At 38.6% G+C, this 17,500-nt stretch overlaps 3 protein-coding genes across 3 annotated transcripts in view; 2 read left to right on the top strand and 1 right to left on the bottom strand.

The window, feature by feature from the left end:
- Positions 1–1,543, top strand: part of LOC140353510 (uncharacterized) — a 9,850-nt gene extending 8,307 nt beyond the window's left edge. The window contains exons 4-5 of the mRNA XM_072438084.1: positions 337–494; positions 1,013–1,543. Coding sequence (XP_072294185.1) covers positions 337–494; positions 1,013–1,057 — 203 coding nt within the window. The 3' untranslated portion in view covers positions 1,058–1,543. The remainder of the gene's footprint in view (positions 1–336; positions 495–1,012) is intronic.
- Positions 1,544–2,148: 605 nt separating this feature from the next.
- On the bottom strand, positions 2,149–9,687 carry LOC140354196 (uncharacterized). The gene is made up of 12 exons (XM_072439133.1): positions 9,649–9,687; positions 8,714–8,781; positions 8,525–8,564; positions 8,286–8,437; positions 8,124–8,205; positions 7,384–7,546; positions 6,385–6,458; positions 6,189–6,265; positions 5,994–6,094; positions 5,734–5,822; positions 5,490–5,645; positions 2,149–4,119 (listed from the first exon to the last, which is right to left on the bottom strand). Exons 1-12 carry the CDS (start codon positions 9,659–9,661, stop codon positions 3,941–3,943), a joined length of 1,194 nt encoding a protein of 397 aa, XP_072295234.1. The 5' UTR covers positions 9,662–9,687; the 3' UTR covers positions 2,149–3,940.
- A 228-nt stretch (positions 9,688–9,915) lies between these two features.
- Positions 9,916–12,380, top strand: mmachc (metabolism of cobalamin associated C). Its single transcript, XM_072439270.1, has 5 exons — positions 9,916–10,034; positions 10,162–10,359; positions 10,480–10,632; positions 10,722–10,898; positions 11,885–12,380. Exons 1-5 carry the CDS (start codon positions 9,942–9,944, stop codon positions 12,068–12,070), a joined length of 807 nt encoding a protein of 268 aa, XP_072295371.1. The 5' UTR covers positions 9,916–9,941; the 3' UTR covers positions 12,071–12,380.
- The last annotated feature ends 5,120 nt before the right edge of the window (positions 12,381–17,500 follow it).

Below are 17,500 nucleotides of genomic sequence, written 5' to 3' on the forward strand. Positions count from 1 at the left end.
CATACTCCTGTGTTTGTCTTTGTCCAGAGTTATGGGCCAGACTCTTGTGCAGCTCTACACCCTCTGACTGTAGCTCTCAGCCGTCTATATTTAGCCCTTTCACTTTGCACCATATTAAGTCATCAGTTCATTAGTCGCACAGTTCAGCTATTCTGTTAAATGTAAACAAAATATAAGATATACCATTTATTATACGATACAAACATAATTTACCCCAGAACTAAGTCATCTGCACTTTATAATAGAAGATGGGCCCATTGAATCTGTCCATAGCCGTACGTTACACTGTATATAGTGTATATTATGTCCTAAAGGTGTTGTGTTTGTTTCCTTCAGCCACTGTAGTGCACGAGGCTCCCACCCTGGACCCCCTTTTGGCTGGTTTAGTGTCGGCCTTCATCATTGCCGCAGTCATCATCACTCTGCTCCTCTTCCTCAAACTGCGGAGGAGAGACAGTCGCCCCGAGTTCAGGAGATTGCACGACCTGCCCATGGTGAGCATCCGTCCTGCACGTTATTACACAAACTCACATCAGGCCGAACGCATTTGTAAATAAGGTGGAACTTTTCTGGTGGAGGGTTGTCTCCATGGAGATGTTATTGCTTTGCCTGGAATGTTCCGCAGTGTGGCATTAAACTTATCCATCTTCATGCAGACAAACAGGTCAAGTGACAGGTCAGATCTGTGGAGAGGCGACCTGACAGTATGAGTTTAATGTCATACTGTCAAACCGTAGAAAGGGGTTCAAAGGTCGTCGTCTGGACAATGATGAAACATTCCTGTTGTTTTTTCATGGAAGTGGAAACATCTTTTAAAACATTGTCTAGACGACGACGACGACCTTTGACTCTTTTTCTATGATGCATCACGTCTGGACTAACGAGGGATTGTACTTGATACTGGGGAACATTTCATGCATCTTCATCTTCACCAGAAAAGTGACATAGTGCACCTTTAAATATAAATTGTATACTCTGTGGAACTTTCTTCATATATATATGTTTCTTTCAGGACGATATGATGGAGGACACACCTTTGTCCATGTACAGCTACTGAAGGAAGCCATACTTAAACACATGGCCAAATACTTGAAACAGGCCATAGTTTGTCTCTTCTTCATCCGCCCAAGGAAAGAGCTTTGGGTCGATGCAAGAGTTTGTCCTGATGGATGAGTGCAAGATGAAAAATGGAGGAAATCGTTATTCTGGCTTCAACCCACTTTGAGTTCACTTGAGTTGGTGATTCGTGAAAGGCAGACGTTTCTTGAACACTTGGATGGTTCCTCGCTGAATATTGATTGAGTCTAGTTTCTGAATAACTTGGGACACTGTCTTGCTTTTAGAGTCACTTGTTAAAAAAATGTTAGACTAAGGTCTGAGACATTAAGTCAAGTGTTAAAGAGTTTGCACTTTATTTTTTCAGGGGTTGAACGAATAAGAACTATTTTTGTGAATGTGACAGATTGAGACTTTTGTGCCTAAATAAATTCATAATGTGTGTGCCATGTGTTCGTTCACCTGCTTAAGATTTTGTGATGTTTTATTTTGTATTTCTGATGTAGATTCTTGTTGCATTAATTGTTTTTTGACTGTGCCTTATAATTTAACATACATTGTGTTCAACTAAACATTCAAATACAGGTATTATCATTCCCAGATTGAGGTATAATTCGATTAATGTCATCTTTTCTAACTCATTATTGAAATTAATTCCCCATTAATCCAAGTCTGGGACCAGCACAGAGATTATACAGGTTTATCCTTTGTTTTCTAAATACTACTGACCAATGTTAAGGCAAAGTTTGAGTTTTTTTGCACACATTTTTCAGCAAATTTGATATGTCACAATAGACAATTAGTTAAAATGTATCATTTGTCCTGGTTTAGTCTAATAACTCTTCCTAAAACACAAAGATGAATAACTCGCTGCCATAACCACGTTCCACACCGTTCTTTAAGTGCTCTTTGAAGTTGTCGATCAATTAATAACACTTTTATGATGCTGAATCAAGTCATCTTTAGTTTTTTTGTCTTGTATTGTTCCAGATCCTTACAATTGTATTAAAACTCTTTGGTAAACTCACATGTATAATTAATTGAGACACAACACTGCATTTTCTATGTGTGTTTAATGTTTTATTTGGCAGATGCAGTAAAGTGCAAACACTCGTCTTATCTGACCACACAATGATGGTTAATACAGTTTAAGATCGGGTACAAAACACATGAACTAGTACATAGTGTGACCTCGTTGTTCGGCCCCTTTCACACGATTGATTACTGACAGTAAACTCCGGTCTGTTGCGGTTCGCGTCCGTCTCCCTCTCTCCACAGTCGTCTGCTCCCCGCGGCTCAGAGCTCTGTGTCGCTCTCAATAGTAAATGTCTGAAGCTGAAATATTTAACAGCTTGATACGAAGCTTTGCACAGCGTGATTCATGTCATGTACACGGCAGCATGAGGAGCCTCCAGCACCGAGGGCAGGCGGACTACAGGCCCATGTGGACCGCGTCATTCAGGACACTCACGCTATCAAAAGCACAATATGGCATTCTCTGTCATGGTATTAGTGGTCTACAGTTACAAAGCGTGAACACATTTAGTTTGGAATAAAATATGGTTAATGCTGTGAACATAAATGTTAAAACTCCTGACAGTAGCGATCATACTGTATATTCCTCTTACATTTTACATTCCGTATCATAAGTCAAATGTACTGTTACTGTTCGAGGCATTAAAGGCAGAAACCAACAACAGAGCTGGTTTCATGCCTCGGTAAACAACACTAAACATAACAGTTTAAGTCAGTGTAGAACAGTCTGAACCTTCTAAACATAGAGAAGCCTTATCTACAATGCACAGTATGGGCACAGAGGGCGTGGCAGCAAATAAAGCATTGTTCATGACATTCAAATATCGATTACCGGTGACTCTGTGAATGCTTGAGTATAACTGTAGCTACGCTGGGAAAGAAGTTTTCTAAAGGAGAGCATAAAACATTATGCTACGGTTTTAATTATTTGAATGTCGGTTTGTCTTTACATGTGGAGACAGTTATTTAGAGCCTTTGTGGTTTCTGACGGTCACCAACGGTTTTTAACTTTCAGTCTCCCAGGACGAGCCTTCGTCTGACCAAACGGCTGCCAAAAACAACACTTTGATCTTTTAAAAGACACTTTAACTATTGTGTTTATTTAAATTATCAAAGCAGTTTCTTTGTTTCATTTCAGCAATAAATACTTAAAATACACTGACTGCTTCGGCATCAAATGGGTTTCATGCAGGAGAAACACAAAGGGAACCACAAAAATAATAAGTAGCCACATATTCAAGTACTGTTTTAAATGAGTGTTTGCAGTTAAAGGCATGTGCATGACGAGTCTGTCACACACTACTGCAAAACACTGTACAAGAAGTCATTTAGTCACACTTCATTACTTTAAAAAAATCTTGCCTATAATACAAAATACAATATTGTTATTTCTCACAAGAATGACAATATTAAACCTTCATTTTTGGTCTGGTTTGTCAAATACTGTTAATTGTAGCGATCCATTGAGCTACTTGCTAGACAACAAATGTATAATACTTTAGTTTAAACATGTTTTTTCTACTGCTACTATAGTATTATTAAACCACTTCACAAAGACAAAAATGTTCTAGTGTCTTGACTACTTTTCAAAACATTTAGCTTTTACACCAGCGCTGGAAGAAACAACTACAAAGAAGGAACATTAGCAGTTCAGAGCTGCACATACTGTATTCAAATCCTGTAAAGGCTGAACTAATTACAGTGCCATTAATACATGTGCTTTTGTTGCCATGACCAACCGCCTTCTTTTCCATCCAGTCAAATACAAAGTGACGCAAGAACTAAACCGCATTTTCTGCATTTCATTGTCAAATAAAGCTCGTCTCAGCTCAGGTCGATAACGTGCAGGTCAAAGGTCATCGAGACTCAGGTCGGATCCAAAATCGAGGTCGTCGTCATCAGCGAAGTCTCCTCCCTCGTTATCGTCTTTATCGCCGTCGTCGTCGTCGTACAAATCAGAGCTCAAACCGTCCAAGTCACTGCGTCTGGACTTGATGCTCAGTCGCGCCCGGGGCTTCTGCTGCGGAGCTGGGAGACAAATGTCCAAAGACTTTACCAAAGAGACGCAGAAAGACAAAACTAATAAACGAATAAGAAAATACTATATGAACATAATAACAATTTCAAATCACATTGAGCGTTGACCTCACAGTATGACTATTACTACTGTATGATTTACATTTATTTGTGTATTTATTTTATTTTTACTTATTTATTAGAATTAATTTTTAATGAATTCAAAGCACTGGCTATCTGGCTATTCTATATATACTTTGTTTTATTTGTATTTTGTCCTGACAGGGTACAAATGACAAAGCATTTCTCTCATTGGGATTTCCCCTGTATAAATAAATTATATGATATAAAAATAACAAATATTAATAACTACACTCTTGATATCCTTAAAGCATAAACCAAGACTTAATGCATGATGAGCAAATAGTTTATTAAGAATGATTCAGTAATAAGCACTTACTAAGCTTGAATTATTCTTAACAATGCATTTGTTCACTGTGAATTCTCTGTTCATGCATTGTTAAAACTAAGTAGTTATTATGATAAACCATCTGTACTTGGGGATAGTTCATGTATATGCCACTTCACTGTTGTTGTCCGTTTTAATGTCATTTTACTAGAAACAAAAATATTCAGCCATGTGCCACGGCTCATGTGTGTAAATTACAATGGTCAAGTCCGTTTTCATGTCCCAAAGCACTCTGGGATACATTTAGGCCAAAGATCGCAATCTATTCTGGGCAGCATAATAAACGTCAGTTACTGTAAGTCCCAGGTTTCAAGTAAAGTAGTAAAACTGTTGCCAAGGGACAGTGCAGCAGCTGATGTGTGAAGCTAACCAACAAATTATACTTGAAATGAAGATTTAAAAAAAGATAACTGCTTATACATATAAATATTACAACAGATGACAGATTTTAGAAAATATTCTAGTTTACCGACACTGGGAATTGCTTGTTAACAACTGTACTATACGTGGAAGGACTCTCACATACTCTGACATACTCTGACATGAATGGTAATACAAAAATCACACATATTCTGAGTGAATTGTGGCGGTGAGTCAGTTGCAATGACATGAATGAAGGGGAGGTTGGGGCAGATGTGTGGGGGAGGACGGGGAGGACGGGGAGGAGCGCACACACGTCTGGTCTTGTTCTCCCGTCATCGCTGTGGGCCCATCTGGTGTACCCACATAACGTCAAAACATAAACCGTGTTCACACCATTACCAATGTTTGTGGACAGAAGGCGTGTGAGAATGATCCAAATGTGACTCAGCCCAATGTACTAGGACTGTACACCGACATTGTTTTCATGCATTTTTGTGTACGTTTTGAGTGATTCATCAATAACAGGATATCCCTTTGGCAAATGTCTTACCTGGATCGTGCTCTTCCAGCCATGACAGGTCGTCCGAGCTAATTTCAGCCAAACTTGGTGTTGGGCTGAAGTCCTCTGAGTCTGAGTCTGTCTGGGGTTGATCAACTCTTGCCTTTGGTGTCTTTTGGGTTTGTGGGACGTGACGCACTGGACTCCCTGAATAAGACACAAACATTTTGATACAAAATCCATTGTTTTATACAAAGAAATTTATGGATTTTCTTGAGCTTTGTTAAACACACACCAGTTGTGTGGCCGGACAACAAAGGGTTGGGCTCATGGTCACGTAGGACAAGATTTCTGACCTCATCTTTCAGCTCTGAAACAGTCGCTCTGTTTGGAAATCAGAACAGCATATAATGAAAGGTTGGGACAAAATGAATGAGAAATGTTGCAGATTGTATGAACGGTCATTAACATGGGAACATAAAAACAGTAGACATTTTGAATAGCAGCAAATTATTGAAAGTTGTTAGCGAGGCAAAATACCACTTTACTTTATACCTGATGTGATGGACTTCTTGTTGTGTGTGAGAATACTGAGAGCTCGTCTTTGCCAAGTCTGTGCTGTGAATCCTATAACTGTCTGTCAGCTCCTCCAACGTCTGAGAACGGCGCACAAAGGGGAACGGTGGGGACATAAAAGCACCACTAACACACATTTGAATACTGGAATAGTTTGAGTGACAGGGAGTGTACCTTGCAGCTGTGCTCATACTGCCGCCTGCTCTCTCTGGCTTCTGTCTGCTGCAGGAACGCGTCCTCCTCCTGCCGTCCTGTCAAACACCAAACCACAGTTACATACGAGACTGAGCGTGTCCATAGTTTTAAAGAGTGGTTTGGACATGTGCCGTCTTGCAGAATTAACAGGATGTATTGGTCATTTGTTACTCACTTAGCCTAGTTTTCAGCTGCTCCACTTCTTTACGCAGGTGATCCAGCTCCTCTCTACGAAGCTTTGAGCTAAAACTAAACCAAAAACAAACAATATACACTTGTAAACTTGTATGATACTTGTTCATATTTTACAGAGCAGTTTTGCCAATATCTGTTCTTCTGTTCAAAGCTGTGAGTCATTAGTCACTTTCTAAAACATTAGCCTAAATATATTACTATTAGAGGTCAAATTGAGTGAACATGATTATATTTATTGATTGTACTGACAATTTGGCCAATTTTTCCCCAGTTTGCCAATTTTGGTGAAGTTTATAATTGTACTTCCTTTCTGGACGTGAGCAGCAGATGTGATTCCACAGTTATTCCACAACTGTTGCCTAGAAACCAAATTGTAAACAAGGGCCAAAATCTATAGAAATTACACAACAGTTATGTTTCGACAATAATAGCACCATTATTTTGTTAAAAGATTGTTTTAAACCGTCAGAAAATTGTGTTAGTTGTGTGTAAATTGTCACGGAGGAATTATGTTTAAGCTCTCAACTCTAAGTCCTGTCTTTTACCTTTAAAACAAATAATAATAATAATAAAAAAATAATTCACAAACTGCAACCAATGAATGTAAAACTATGAAAACATTTTACCAAGCAATAAATAGAAAAAACAATGCACCATAACCTCATCCCCTTATCCCCTTATCTCCCAATTCTCTCTCATTTGGATCATGTTAATTATATTCAAGCAGATGGCATCATTCTGTTCTGAGTAAATCACAGGAAAACATAACTAACACCACGTGAATCTTCTGTGGAAGGATAAAGGAAGCCTTCAAAACATGTCAAGGAACAAATGACACACTGCTGATCTGTCCTAAAGAAGCTATTGTCAGAAATGAACGCTTATTGACCAATGATCTGGCCTTTGCTTGCATTTTCCAGTATTCACCATATGTTCAATCGTATGCATTTCATAGATTACACTCCATTATGATCGGCACCTCTCCTCCAGTGGCGTCGTTCTGGTGATGTGTCCACGAAGACTGCTGAGCTCACGACCCACTTCCTTCCTCCACTGCTCCATTCTGCGCTCGGCCCCTGGACTCTGCTCCTGCCACATCCCCGCTCTCTCCCTCACGTCGTCGCGCAGTCTGTGCACTTCTTCTGGGAAAGTTAAGGACAAAGAACACGTCTTATATTCCTCTTGCGGCAGTGGAGACAAAACATAATATCCAGAGCCTTCATTAGAGTTATAATTAACTCTAGCGGGGCGAGATAAGCCAGTGGACATAGGAGCCCTATCAGACAAATTATAGTTCAGATATGTGCATTTAATTAGTGGGAAATGATATCAATGAGTTCAAGAAATTCATGCGCAGAATTAAAGTAAAAAAGTCAACTGAACTTTGGGGAGAATGCTGGGGAAATTGTAAACGTTCTCCCTTTGGAAAGATATTAGCGTGAAAAGAGCAACAACAAAAACGCAAGAATACAAGAATACAATCTTCAAGCAAATGACATAAAAAGACTATGATGAAATAATGAAAGAGAAAAAACAGTGGGTGTTGTTTATGCTGCGTGCGTTTGCTTGTCAATGCCATTTTATCTTTGGTCAAGGGATTTGATATCAAAATGGCCGATCTTAAACTGATACTTTCTTCACAATGACGTTGCCAGAAGTGGGCGTCACGATACTTGTGATACAATGAATGACCCAGAAAGAAGATGACAATGACAATACCTTGTAACGACTGAATAAGGCACTGCTGGGACTGCTTCTCCCTCTCCACATCATAAAGCCTTTTGGTGAGAGACTCTATCGCCTTAGAAAATATGGCAACATTAGTATTGCATATTCATTACACGTGCACATTAGTGAACACAAATGTATGTAGACAATTACCTGGCCCTGTATCTGAAGTTGTGACTGGATGGCAGCCAAGTCGGTCCATTGCACGTTTGCACTGACCGGAGAGGAGAGCTGTCTATGAAGAGAGACTCGGGCAGGAAGTTCAAACTCAGATTTGTCAAGTTTTTCTTTCACTGGAAACAAATCTAAAAATACAGAAATATGTACTACATTATAACAACCAGACAACTTCTTACATACCGATTATGAAGAGTGAACAAACACACACAAACCGTCTCTATTTGAATATTTACTTGTTGTTGTGAGTCGCTCCTGTTGAATAAACCACAACACATGCATGACAAAACAATCCTCACAAATGTAAGAACTGCTGCCATCTAGAGACCCTTTTATAGACAACTGTATCTTTCTTTAGTATCGCTTTTGAAGTTGGCTTCCTTTGAACAATGCCATAAACTCACCCTCATCTTAGCAACGCTGCTGTCCGTTACTGAGAGGATGGAGCTCAGCTGACTGTCCCAGTTCATCTCTCTGCAAAAACACAAATAACACATTATGTCAGATGGAGTGAAAATAATAGTTTGTATGACTAGACCAGGCATAATCGTACTTCGCGACCGTCTAAGCAAACTGAAGCATGTTGATGCAGTAACTTTAGACGTGTCTTGTGGCGGACTATGACACCTTGGGAAGGGATTATATTACATCCATCTGAGTCATTTTCGAAATTGGGCGACATGGTGCTAATAAAAAGGTGCGATATTCAGTGCAGAAAAATACTCTTGAGATCCCCTCATCGTAACAGTACATATACTTTTCTAAAAACCTCTTTCAATCCTAACGTCATCTGCTCTGAGAACTGTCAAGATCCTGCACAGATACATTTCAAAAAGAAAGCTATAACCTCTTATTTTCTGGATGAAAAAAGGTATTTTTTGTGTGATATTGGCTTCAGCTCAGAAAAAAGGAATTGTCAAAATTCAATGCTCAACAAATGCTCAACAAATGAACTGTCAGTCCATATCCCAACAGCAGCTTTCCTCTTAATATCTCCAACAAAACAAATCCACATAATATAATTAGAGTAAATCAGACAACTGGGGCCAAAACTAGTAAACGTCAGAGTCATTTTAAAGAGATTTAGGCACAAACATGATAATAATAGCATAGTGCTTGCTAAAGTAAAAGGTGTCTTTGCAGATGCGATGAGATAGTTTGAGTGAGCCTTGTTAGCAGCAGCAATCTGTTAGCTGCGGGGAATGTGGAAAAGGACACACAATAGAACAGAACAAAGATCATTTTCATGCTCATGTTTTCAATTGTTGAACGGATTTAAATAGTAAAAAGTTTTAAGTGAGCACAATTTCAACGACGACGGCTTTATTGGGCTACTTACCAAAATCGAACATCCACTTTTAAATCCGGGAGCAAATAAACAACAACGTGATTACGTATGACACACGTGTGCCGGGCTTTCTGGGTAATGTAGTTTCTTACGGGGCATCTACATTGCGCTGACCCGAAGATTGCATGCATTTTTTGTCATATTATTGTTCATTTTTGTTTTACTACGTGTACAAACATTCTTATACATTGCCCACTCAATTCCTCCTCATACATTTATATGACGTAAGTGCTCCAACGTGAAACTACACATCCCACAATGCAACGTTTTAAAGTGTATTTTTAATGATGGCGGCGTCCACTCTCAATGTGGAAAATGTAGTCAAACTTCTTGAGGAGAGTCTTTGTAAACTGGGCTTTGAAATAAAGCCTTTAAAGGTGAGGCATTTGAAGTAGCAATGTTAGAGTACAAAATACTGTCGTTTCCTTCATTTAATTAAACTATTCAAAGCATCTAATGAAGTAAAGTATACATAGTCTCTTTACTTGTTTCCTGTTGCTTCAGGTTGGCTGGTATAATCATGTGCTGCCTGCCTCACTGCAGCTGTCCTATCCAGAGGACACTCTTGCTGTTGTGATTCTCAGCACTCCTGCCATGTTTGAACAAGCTTTCGTGCCATTTCTGGAAGAGCAGAGCTTCCAAGGGCTGTCTGACCCCATAGACCAGTGTGTGAAGCACTGTGTGTCCTCTGCAGTCTCACAGGTGCGTTGCTATAAATGAAGCATAAAGGATAAGCCCTGCTGGATACATGTCTGATCTAGCTCTCTCAATGTTGTTTTACTTTGTTTGTTGCCTGTTGTTCTCTCCCTATGCCGTGTCCAGTGCTTCTCAGACCATAAGACCGCTGCAAGATATGATTATGAGCTGCTCCCAAGTCGCAAACCAAAGTTCTTGGCACAAACTGCTGCCCATGTCTCCGGAGCCGCTTTCTACTACCAGCAGTCTGATGTCCCGCAGCAACCCTGGGGGGAGAAGGTGCCTCTGTTTGCAAAGCTCTGTCTCATATTGCTCTTATTCTCAACCTTTACGAGTTGTGTGTGGTTGTTTTTGTTTGGTCTTTGCAGAAGATGTATGGCGTGTGTGTGCATCCACAGTTCGGAGGCTGGTTTGCCATCAGAGCGTTGCTTGTGTTTGAAGACGTGACGCTTGGTTCTGAACTGCAGCAGCCTCTTCCTCCCGACTGTGTCCCCACCAGAGACGCCCGGATACGTTTACTGGAGGCTTTCAACTTTCACTGGCAGGTAATGGTCTTCTATTTTTACTGCGCTAAAAGAATGACATGGGGACTTTGAGTTGTGACACTATTTGTTAGCTTAAATTTAAGATGGACCGTCACATACTTTCCAAATTGTATCCTGCAAAACAACAGAAATAAATCACATTTTATTTACAGAATAATTACAGTATGCACACTCAATTAGAATAGAACTATATTTGTCGGTTTCAAAATAAAACCATAATTTGTGTTTTCCAAATTTCCCGGCTAGGACAAATTTTAGACGCCCATCCATAACAAATACACAAAAAACAATAAAAAGAAAAGATAATCCTTTATTGTCCACACATGGGGAAATGTCGGTGTTACAACGCAGTAGATACAGAGGGAAAGGACAGATAACTTATAGGAAGTTTCAAAAAAACACTGTTAATAGAAGAACTCTTATAAACAAAACAAAAAACTGTTATTAACAAAACTCCTCTCATATCTTAATAGGGAATGGAGGAAAAAAATAATAATACATAAAATAGAAAGATAAAGATAAAAATAAAACAATAATAAAATAAAGTATTGTAAAAATAGCTAGCATAAGACTAAATAATACTAATACTAATGGTGAGTAAACACTCTTATTTACATCAGTTATATGCACCTGAATATGGCCGTAATTGCTTGTGAGTATGACAGTAATTGCACATGAATATGATGGTATTGCACATGATAAAGTCAGTCTAGTATTGCACGTGTTCAGGGCTAGCAGTGTTTGTCATACAGCCTGACAGCAGCAGGAAGGAAAAACCTGCAAAACCTTTCTCACACAATTAAAACAATTCTAAAATGATCTGATTTCTGAGTTAATGCATCAATCAATACATACATTTGACAATTAATAAAGAAACAACTGTGGGACATGGATACTCATGTTTATTTGTGTTTTGTCATGGTTCATTGTTTGTTGGCGTTTATACAATACGTTTGGTGAAATGTTGTCATTTTGGATGTTGTTAGGACTGGACTTACAGAGACATCATCAGCCCGGTCGAGATCTACTCCCAGAAACAAAAGGACTACTTCAGCACTCCACCTGCACAGCGTATTGATCTGTTAAAGACCTGGGGATTTCTACAGAAAGACAAGTCTGAAGGTGAACCGACTTCAGACTTGACTTTCACACAGACAAAAGGACATGGGTGAATTGTGAGAGCTTCTGCACTGACTGGACATGTGATGATGCACAATACAAACACACAGACAATGAATAAACAATTATGTTATGTCCTTTTCACAAAACAGTATTTCTCAGAGTGCTCTTCATTTCTATCATAGGCTTTTTACGACACATATTATGCTTCTCCTAAATATGTTGCCTTACGTGTAATAATGATGTAGTAACAGCTACAGTGCGTCAGGATGCTTTAGGTTATGCTTGATTGTCCATTTTCATTGTAAATTGTATTCATCCAACAGCTGGATTACAGTTTTTCACACTCCAAACCTGCATCTTAAACTTACTACTCATCTTCTATGCAAAATAATGTGCTGAAAAACACTTTTGACATGCACATGCAAGGACAAGCCACTAGATGTAGCTGTTGCCCTGATTATTTAATGAGCTCTTTGAACCCTCATCAAGTGTAAAGGAGTTTTTAAGAACTTTTCACTCTGTCAAAACGAAACAATGAATTTATGTGATCATTTATTGTGAAGCGTTTAAATTTTGTCACAGTACTGCTCTTGTTTTTGGTCTTTAGTAATTCATTTACTTAAAGTTCTGCATTTTGTGAGCTTGTTCTGCAGTGTCTGGCGTCACACAATCTTCTCCTAGCACCCCATCTTTCTCCTCTGTTACTGCATCTCCCCTCTCAGCCCACGCCCCTCTCTGGTGCTATTCTGTCTATCTTTGTACTGAATCAGCATTTCAGAGCCGTGTGCCGCAGGCTGCAGAGACAGACCATGGAGTTAATTATTCCCCCACCAATACTTGTGCTCCGTCTGACTTCACATCTCACCTTTTTACTATCTTAATTAGCCCTTTCTTGACTTTATAAATACTATATTGTTTAGTCGAGTGTTTTTTATCATGGATTTTTTTCTAATATATAAAACTAGGCTCTCAAAGTGCTCTCTTTGCAGTTATTCCACTTTGCTGATCTTTGGGCTATAATTTGATGCATGGTGTTGTTGAGCCTGGGATGTTATAGAATATGGCTTATTTCCTCTGCCTGAGGGGAAAGCTGGTTTATACATTCACGGAGATGCCCTGTCATTGGTAAGGTTGTAAACTGAAGTCTTCTGCAGTTGTGCACATGTACAGTAGTTTCACAGCTGAATGAGGCTGGGAGCGGGGCGGGGCGGGGGCTCCCTCACTTCAGGATCCTGCAGGATTTCGTTACAATGCAGCTTGACTCTTGGCACTGCTGCACTGCACTGTTGCAGGACTGCAGAGGCACATGGACTGATGTGAGTGGGGAAAGGAAGTGTGAAATACTCCAGGACCAACTGGAGAACATGCAGCATTGTTTAATGTTGGTTTAAAATGGTAATAATATAACAAATATAATGAAAAGCTCTGTGTGAAAATATTAAACTTGAACAGTTTGTCTAATCCAGCTCTGTCGTCACCAACTGTTCTCTTTGTATCAGCCAATAACTTTGTGTAGAAAGGGAAACTGGTAAACCTAACAGATATAATGTAAAATAAATCCCATTTTTAATTTGAAAAAAATACATAAATACATACAATACTGTACCCAACAAAACAATATTTGCACAGGATATTTTGTATCATACCAGTGTTCATTTTGTTGAATAAAATATTTCTTCATACTTTTTGTCAATGTCATATTTTTGCTGACTAAAACTACATAAACATACATATAATATAAAAACTAAAGATGCTCCCAAACCAGAGCAGACACAAACTCAACGTAGAAGAACGTGTTGATGTGAAGCAATGACAAAGAATTTAGAACAATAACAACAAACTTTTATTTCATTGACAAAGACTATACTAAAACTAAAACTAAAATAATGATGTAACCAGCTCTAAATAAAAACGTTTTGTCAAAATTAACACTGATCAATACATAACTTCCACATGTAAATAATCTTTCTTTTTAAAGTTGTGGAAAGCACATATTCCCTCTTCTGCTCCTGTCGTGTAGAATCGATGGTAACATGAAATGTAGCATTACCAGTAAAAAACTGCAGTCTGGTCCCAACTGGACAAAGCTTTATTTTAAAAGAGAGAACAGTTTTGTAATGACATTTTTACACACCAGATCTGCTCTCTGTGGGACTGAGAGGAAACAGAGAAAGAAAAGCTCAGTGTTCCAGAGCAGATTCAGTCGTGGATGAGTGAAGCAGCATTATCCGCCCACAGACACGAGTTAACAAGAGAGAAGCAGAAAGGCCAACAGCAAACCAGCTACAGAAGAGGCACCAGCTCAGAGTGGAGGCGGGCATGCCCAAAATCTATCTGCAAATGTGAGCTTTTAACTTGTGGTAAAATACTTGCCAAGGAAAATGAGATGCACACCACTGCATGTGTTTTTAGTAGTTCTAACTTTATAATGGACTCTTATTACCCCCTGATTACTCATTAGACAAGTTTTAGCCCAGTTTTTTGTGAGATAGCAGTGTGCCTTGGTATAGGTCTTCTCTTTAGATTCAGTTGTAATCGTTGTTGGTTTTAGAATATTGAGAATATTAGAATATTTGCAGAACTAACATTTTCTTTTCCTCCAGAAAACCGGCTCAGTATTTTCTCAGTGTCTTTATCTTACTCTAATAACGACTGTGCAAGTGTATCTCCCAAGGTTTAAATTTTTTAAACCCCACTTCTTATCAGTTTCTTGGATTAACATAATTAGCCAGACTTTCTTTTGTTACCATTGGCTCGTTGACGTTGGGTGCGGAGGCCAGCACACGTGCAGTGGGAGTGGTAAGTCACCCAAGGACACAGGGGTAGGCTTCCAATTATCATGTTATCAGACTGAAGCAGGCAATTAAGACGGACATCCAAGCTTTCAACAAGCTCCCAGTGAGGTAAATGTAGAAGAACTTCACAGCTTTTTCTATTCACAGATATAAAGAGATTGTGAGATTGTATTTACCTGGTGGAGTTAGAAGTAAGGTATGAATGCACTCTTACTGGTTAAAAAAAATCATGGGTCGCCATTGCCATAACCTTCATATTGAGAAAACATACATTTTAAATAAATAATATACAGTCCAAGTTTAATTATTTTTTTTCTTTTTAATTCAAAAAATCAAACCTTCTTGATCTTTGGCGCTGCGTTGATGTCATTTGTCACACCTTAATAGCGCGTGTCTTTTGAGGAACATCATAACATCTTAGTCATTGTCAGGCTGCCTTGGAACAGGAGAAGCATTAGAGAGGGCTAAGGTTTCTCATAATCCTTCATTTTAGATGAGAGCGAGTCTCCGGAGAACATGACACTGAACTGTGTCATAGAGAAGCGCCACCTATGATTGAAGTCGGCCCTTTTACTACTTCATAAGCACTTTTCTTCTTACTAATCACCCCTTTGGCAAATATGAGACACAAACTCTCTTGTGTTGGGGTTGGATCACTGCCTTAAAATATTACTGAACCGAATATACCTGGAAAATAACCATTAATACTATTATTATTGATCATCTTTTACTTCTTCTAATGCTACACGTGTTAACATTGAAGGCGTAACAATTTGACTTCTCATGCCAGTCCCATTCTCTGAGGGTGTAAGGGGGGCATCTGGCATAAAATGTATAAAAAAATAAAAATAAAGATGATTTGTTTATAGCTAGCGTAGCATTAAAGTTTCTTGTGAACATTATAGGATTTGTATATTTCAGTTTTAAGCCCCAGTGTTTTCTGCGTGTGCTCCATCACTCATGTCTCTGGTGCTACAATGCCACAGGCTCACACGGGGCTAAGGGCTAATTTATGGATGCATAAATTATTACATCAGAGTAACAGCCCTCTCTCTAAATCCACCACATGGGCCAGATAAAGGCTTGGTGGGCTCGGTGCGGCCCACTCCTACATTTCTTCATTCTGATGGCGTTGTATATTGGAATCTCTCTGGCTCGTTGATGATTCTTCCTTTGATTGTTTTGTGACCTTTACTCAGAGGTTGTAGTGTTTAGTTGCAGTTGAATGGAGAGTCGCCTGGTGCTATTCTCTGATTGTTTAGTGTTGGGCAGTAAGTGATCACCAAGTAAAAAATCCCTTGTAATGGAGATGGCTCAGTCCAAGTGCCACACACTGAAATATTAAGTATATTGAGGGAATCCACCTGAGAAGACGAGGCATGTCACAACGTGTAATTGTAGTGTGACTATTTAAGGTATAAAGTTCCTTTATTTGACCCAAGTGCAACTGTCATACTGTGGAACCGTGTTCTTATGAGAATTATTATTAATCACAATTGTGATTGTGATCTTTGCTGTGTTTAAATTAATGTAAAGTGTAGATGTATTGTTTCTAAAACTATTTTACAAATTATTGGAATAATGTAATAACATCTGTAATTCTTATTAATTATAAAATGGATTAATACTGACATTCCTAAGAAGACGTTTGAGCATTGCCCGTGACAGGAGGACGCACAATCTCATTAGGCGAGGATTGACCTGCGTTGACGAGCAATTTAGTCTCAAACACTCAGGCACCTGCAGGGGACAGGAAATTAACAGCTTAAATAGGGACCATTAAAGGCCAGGCCACTTAGTGTGTGTCTTCAGCTTCACGACACACCAGAGACGTTTATATATATATATATATATATATATATATATATATATATATATATATATATATATATATATATATATGTATATATATATATATATATATATATATATATATATATATATATATATATATATATATATATATATATATGTATATATATGTATATATATGTATATGTATATATACATATATATATATATATATATATTGTAAAAGAGTTGAATAACAAACTTTGGTGGTTTCGGCCGTGTGAAATATTGACACCACATTATGCTCTTCTCCCACGTTTTGATGCACTTTTATAAATAGTGCGCTCGCAGCTGGAGAGGTCTTCAAGAGCGCTACAGCACAAAGAGCCACTCAGGTCCGTACTCCTACATTTAGCTGGCAGCAGTGCTCATCTGGTGAGGATTTGAATCACTTTGAAATCATTGCAGCTGCTTCAGAAAAGAAAACCTGAAAAGAGATGGAAATTAGAACAAAAGTTACAGTTAAGAATACAATAATTCTGTCTATGTGTTTGAGCTTTGCATTAGCATCGCAAAGGTTCTTCAAAACATATGAGGGGAAACCACATGTCCAGCTCCCACTCCTTTTCATCACTTTCCTCCAGTCACAGTTTTGCTCTTATCATTTTAAAATTAACTTAACTCTTTTTGTAAAAGGTCAAAGAGTGAATTGAGCCAAAGGCGGTATTTTTTGATTGCTTTATTATCCCGCTCAGCATCAGACGTTTGACATAACAGCTATTTCTATGCATCACCCGGAGCAGATAAGAATAACCTTGATTCCTCATTCTTGTTAACAGTCATCAGGAGTGGATGGAAACCTAAGTATTTGCATCTTTGTAAACATGGCCCTTT

Source organism: Eucyclogobius newberryi, unplaced genomic scaffold, assembly GCF_026437365.1.
Source record: "Eucyclogobius newberryi isolate DKJ021-1_F unplaced genomic scaffold, fEucNew1.0.hap1 SCAF_9, whole genome shotgun sequence".
NCBI lineage: Eukaryota > Metazoa > Chordata > Actinopteri > Gobiiformes > Gobiidae > Eucyclogobius > Eucyclogobius newberryi.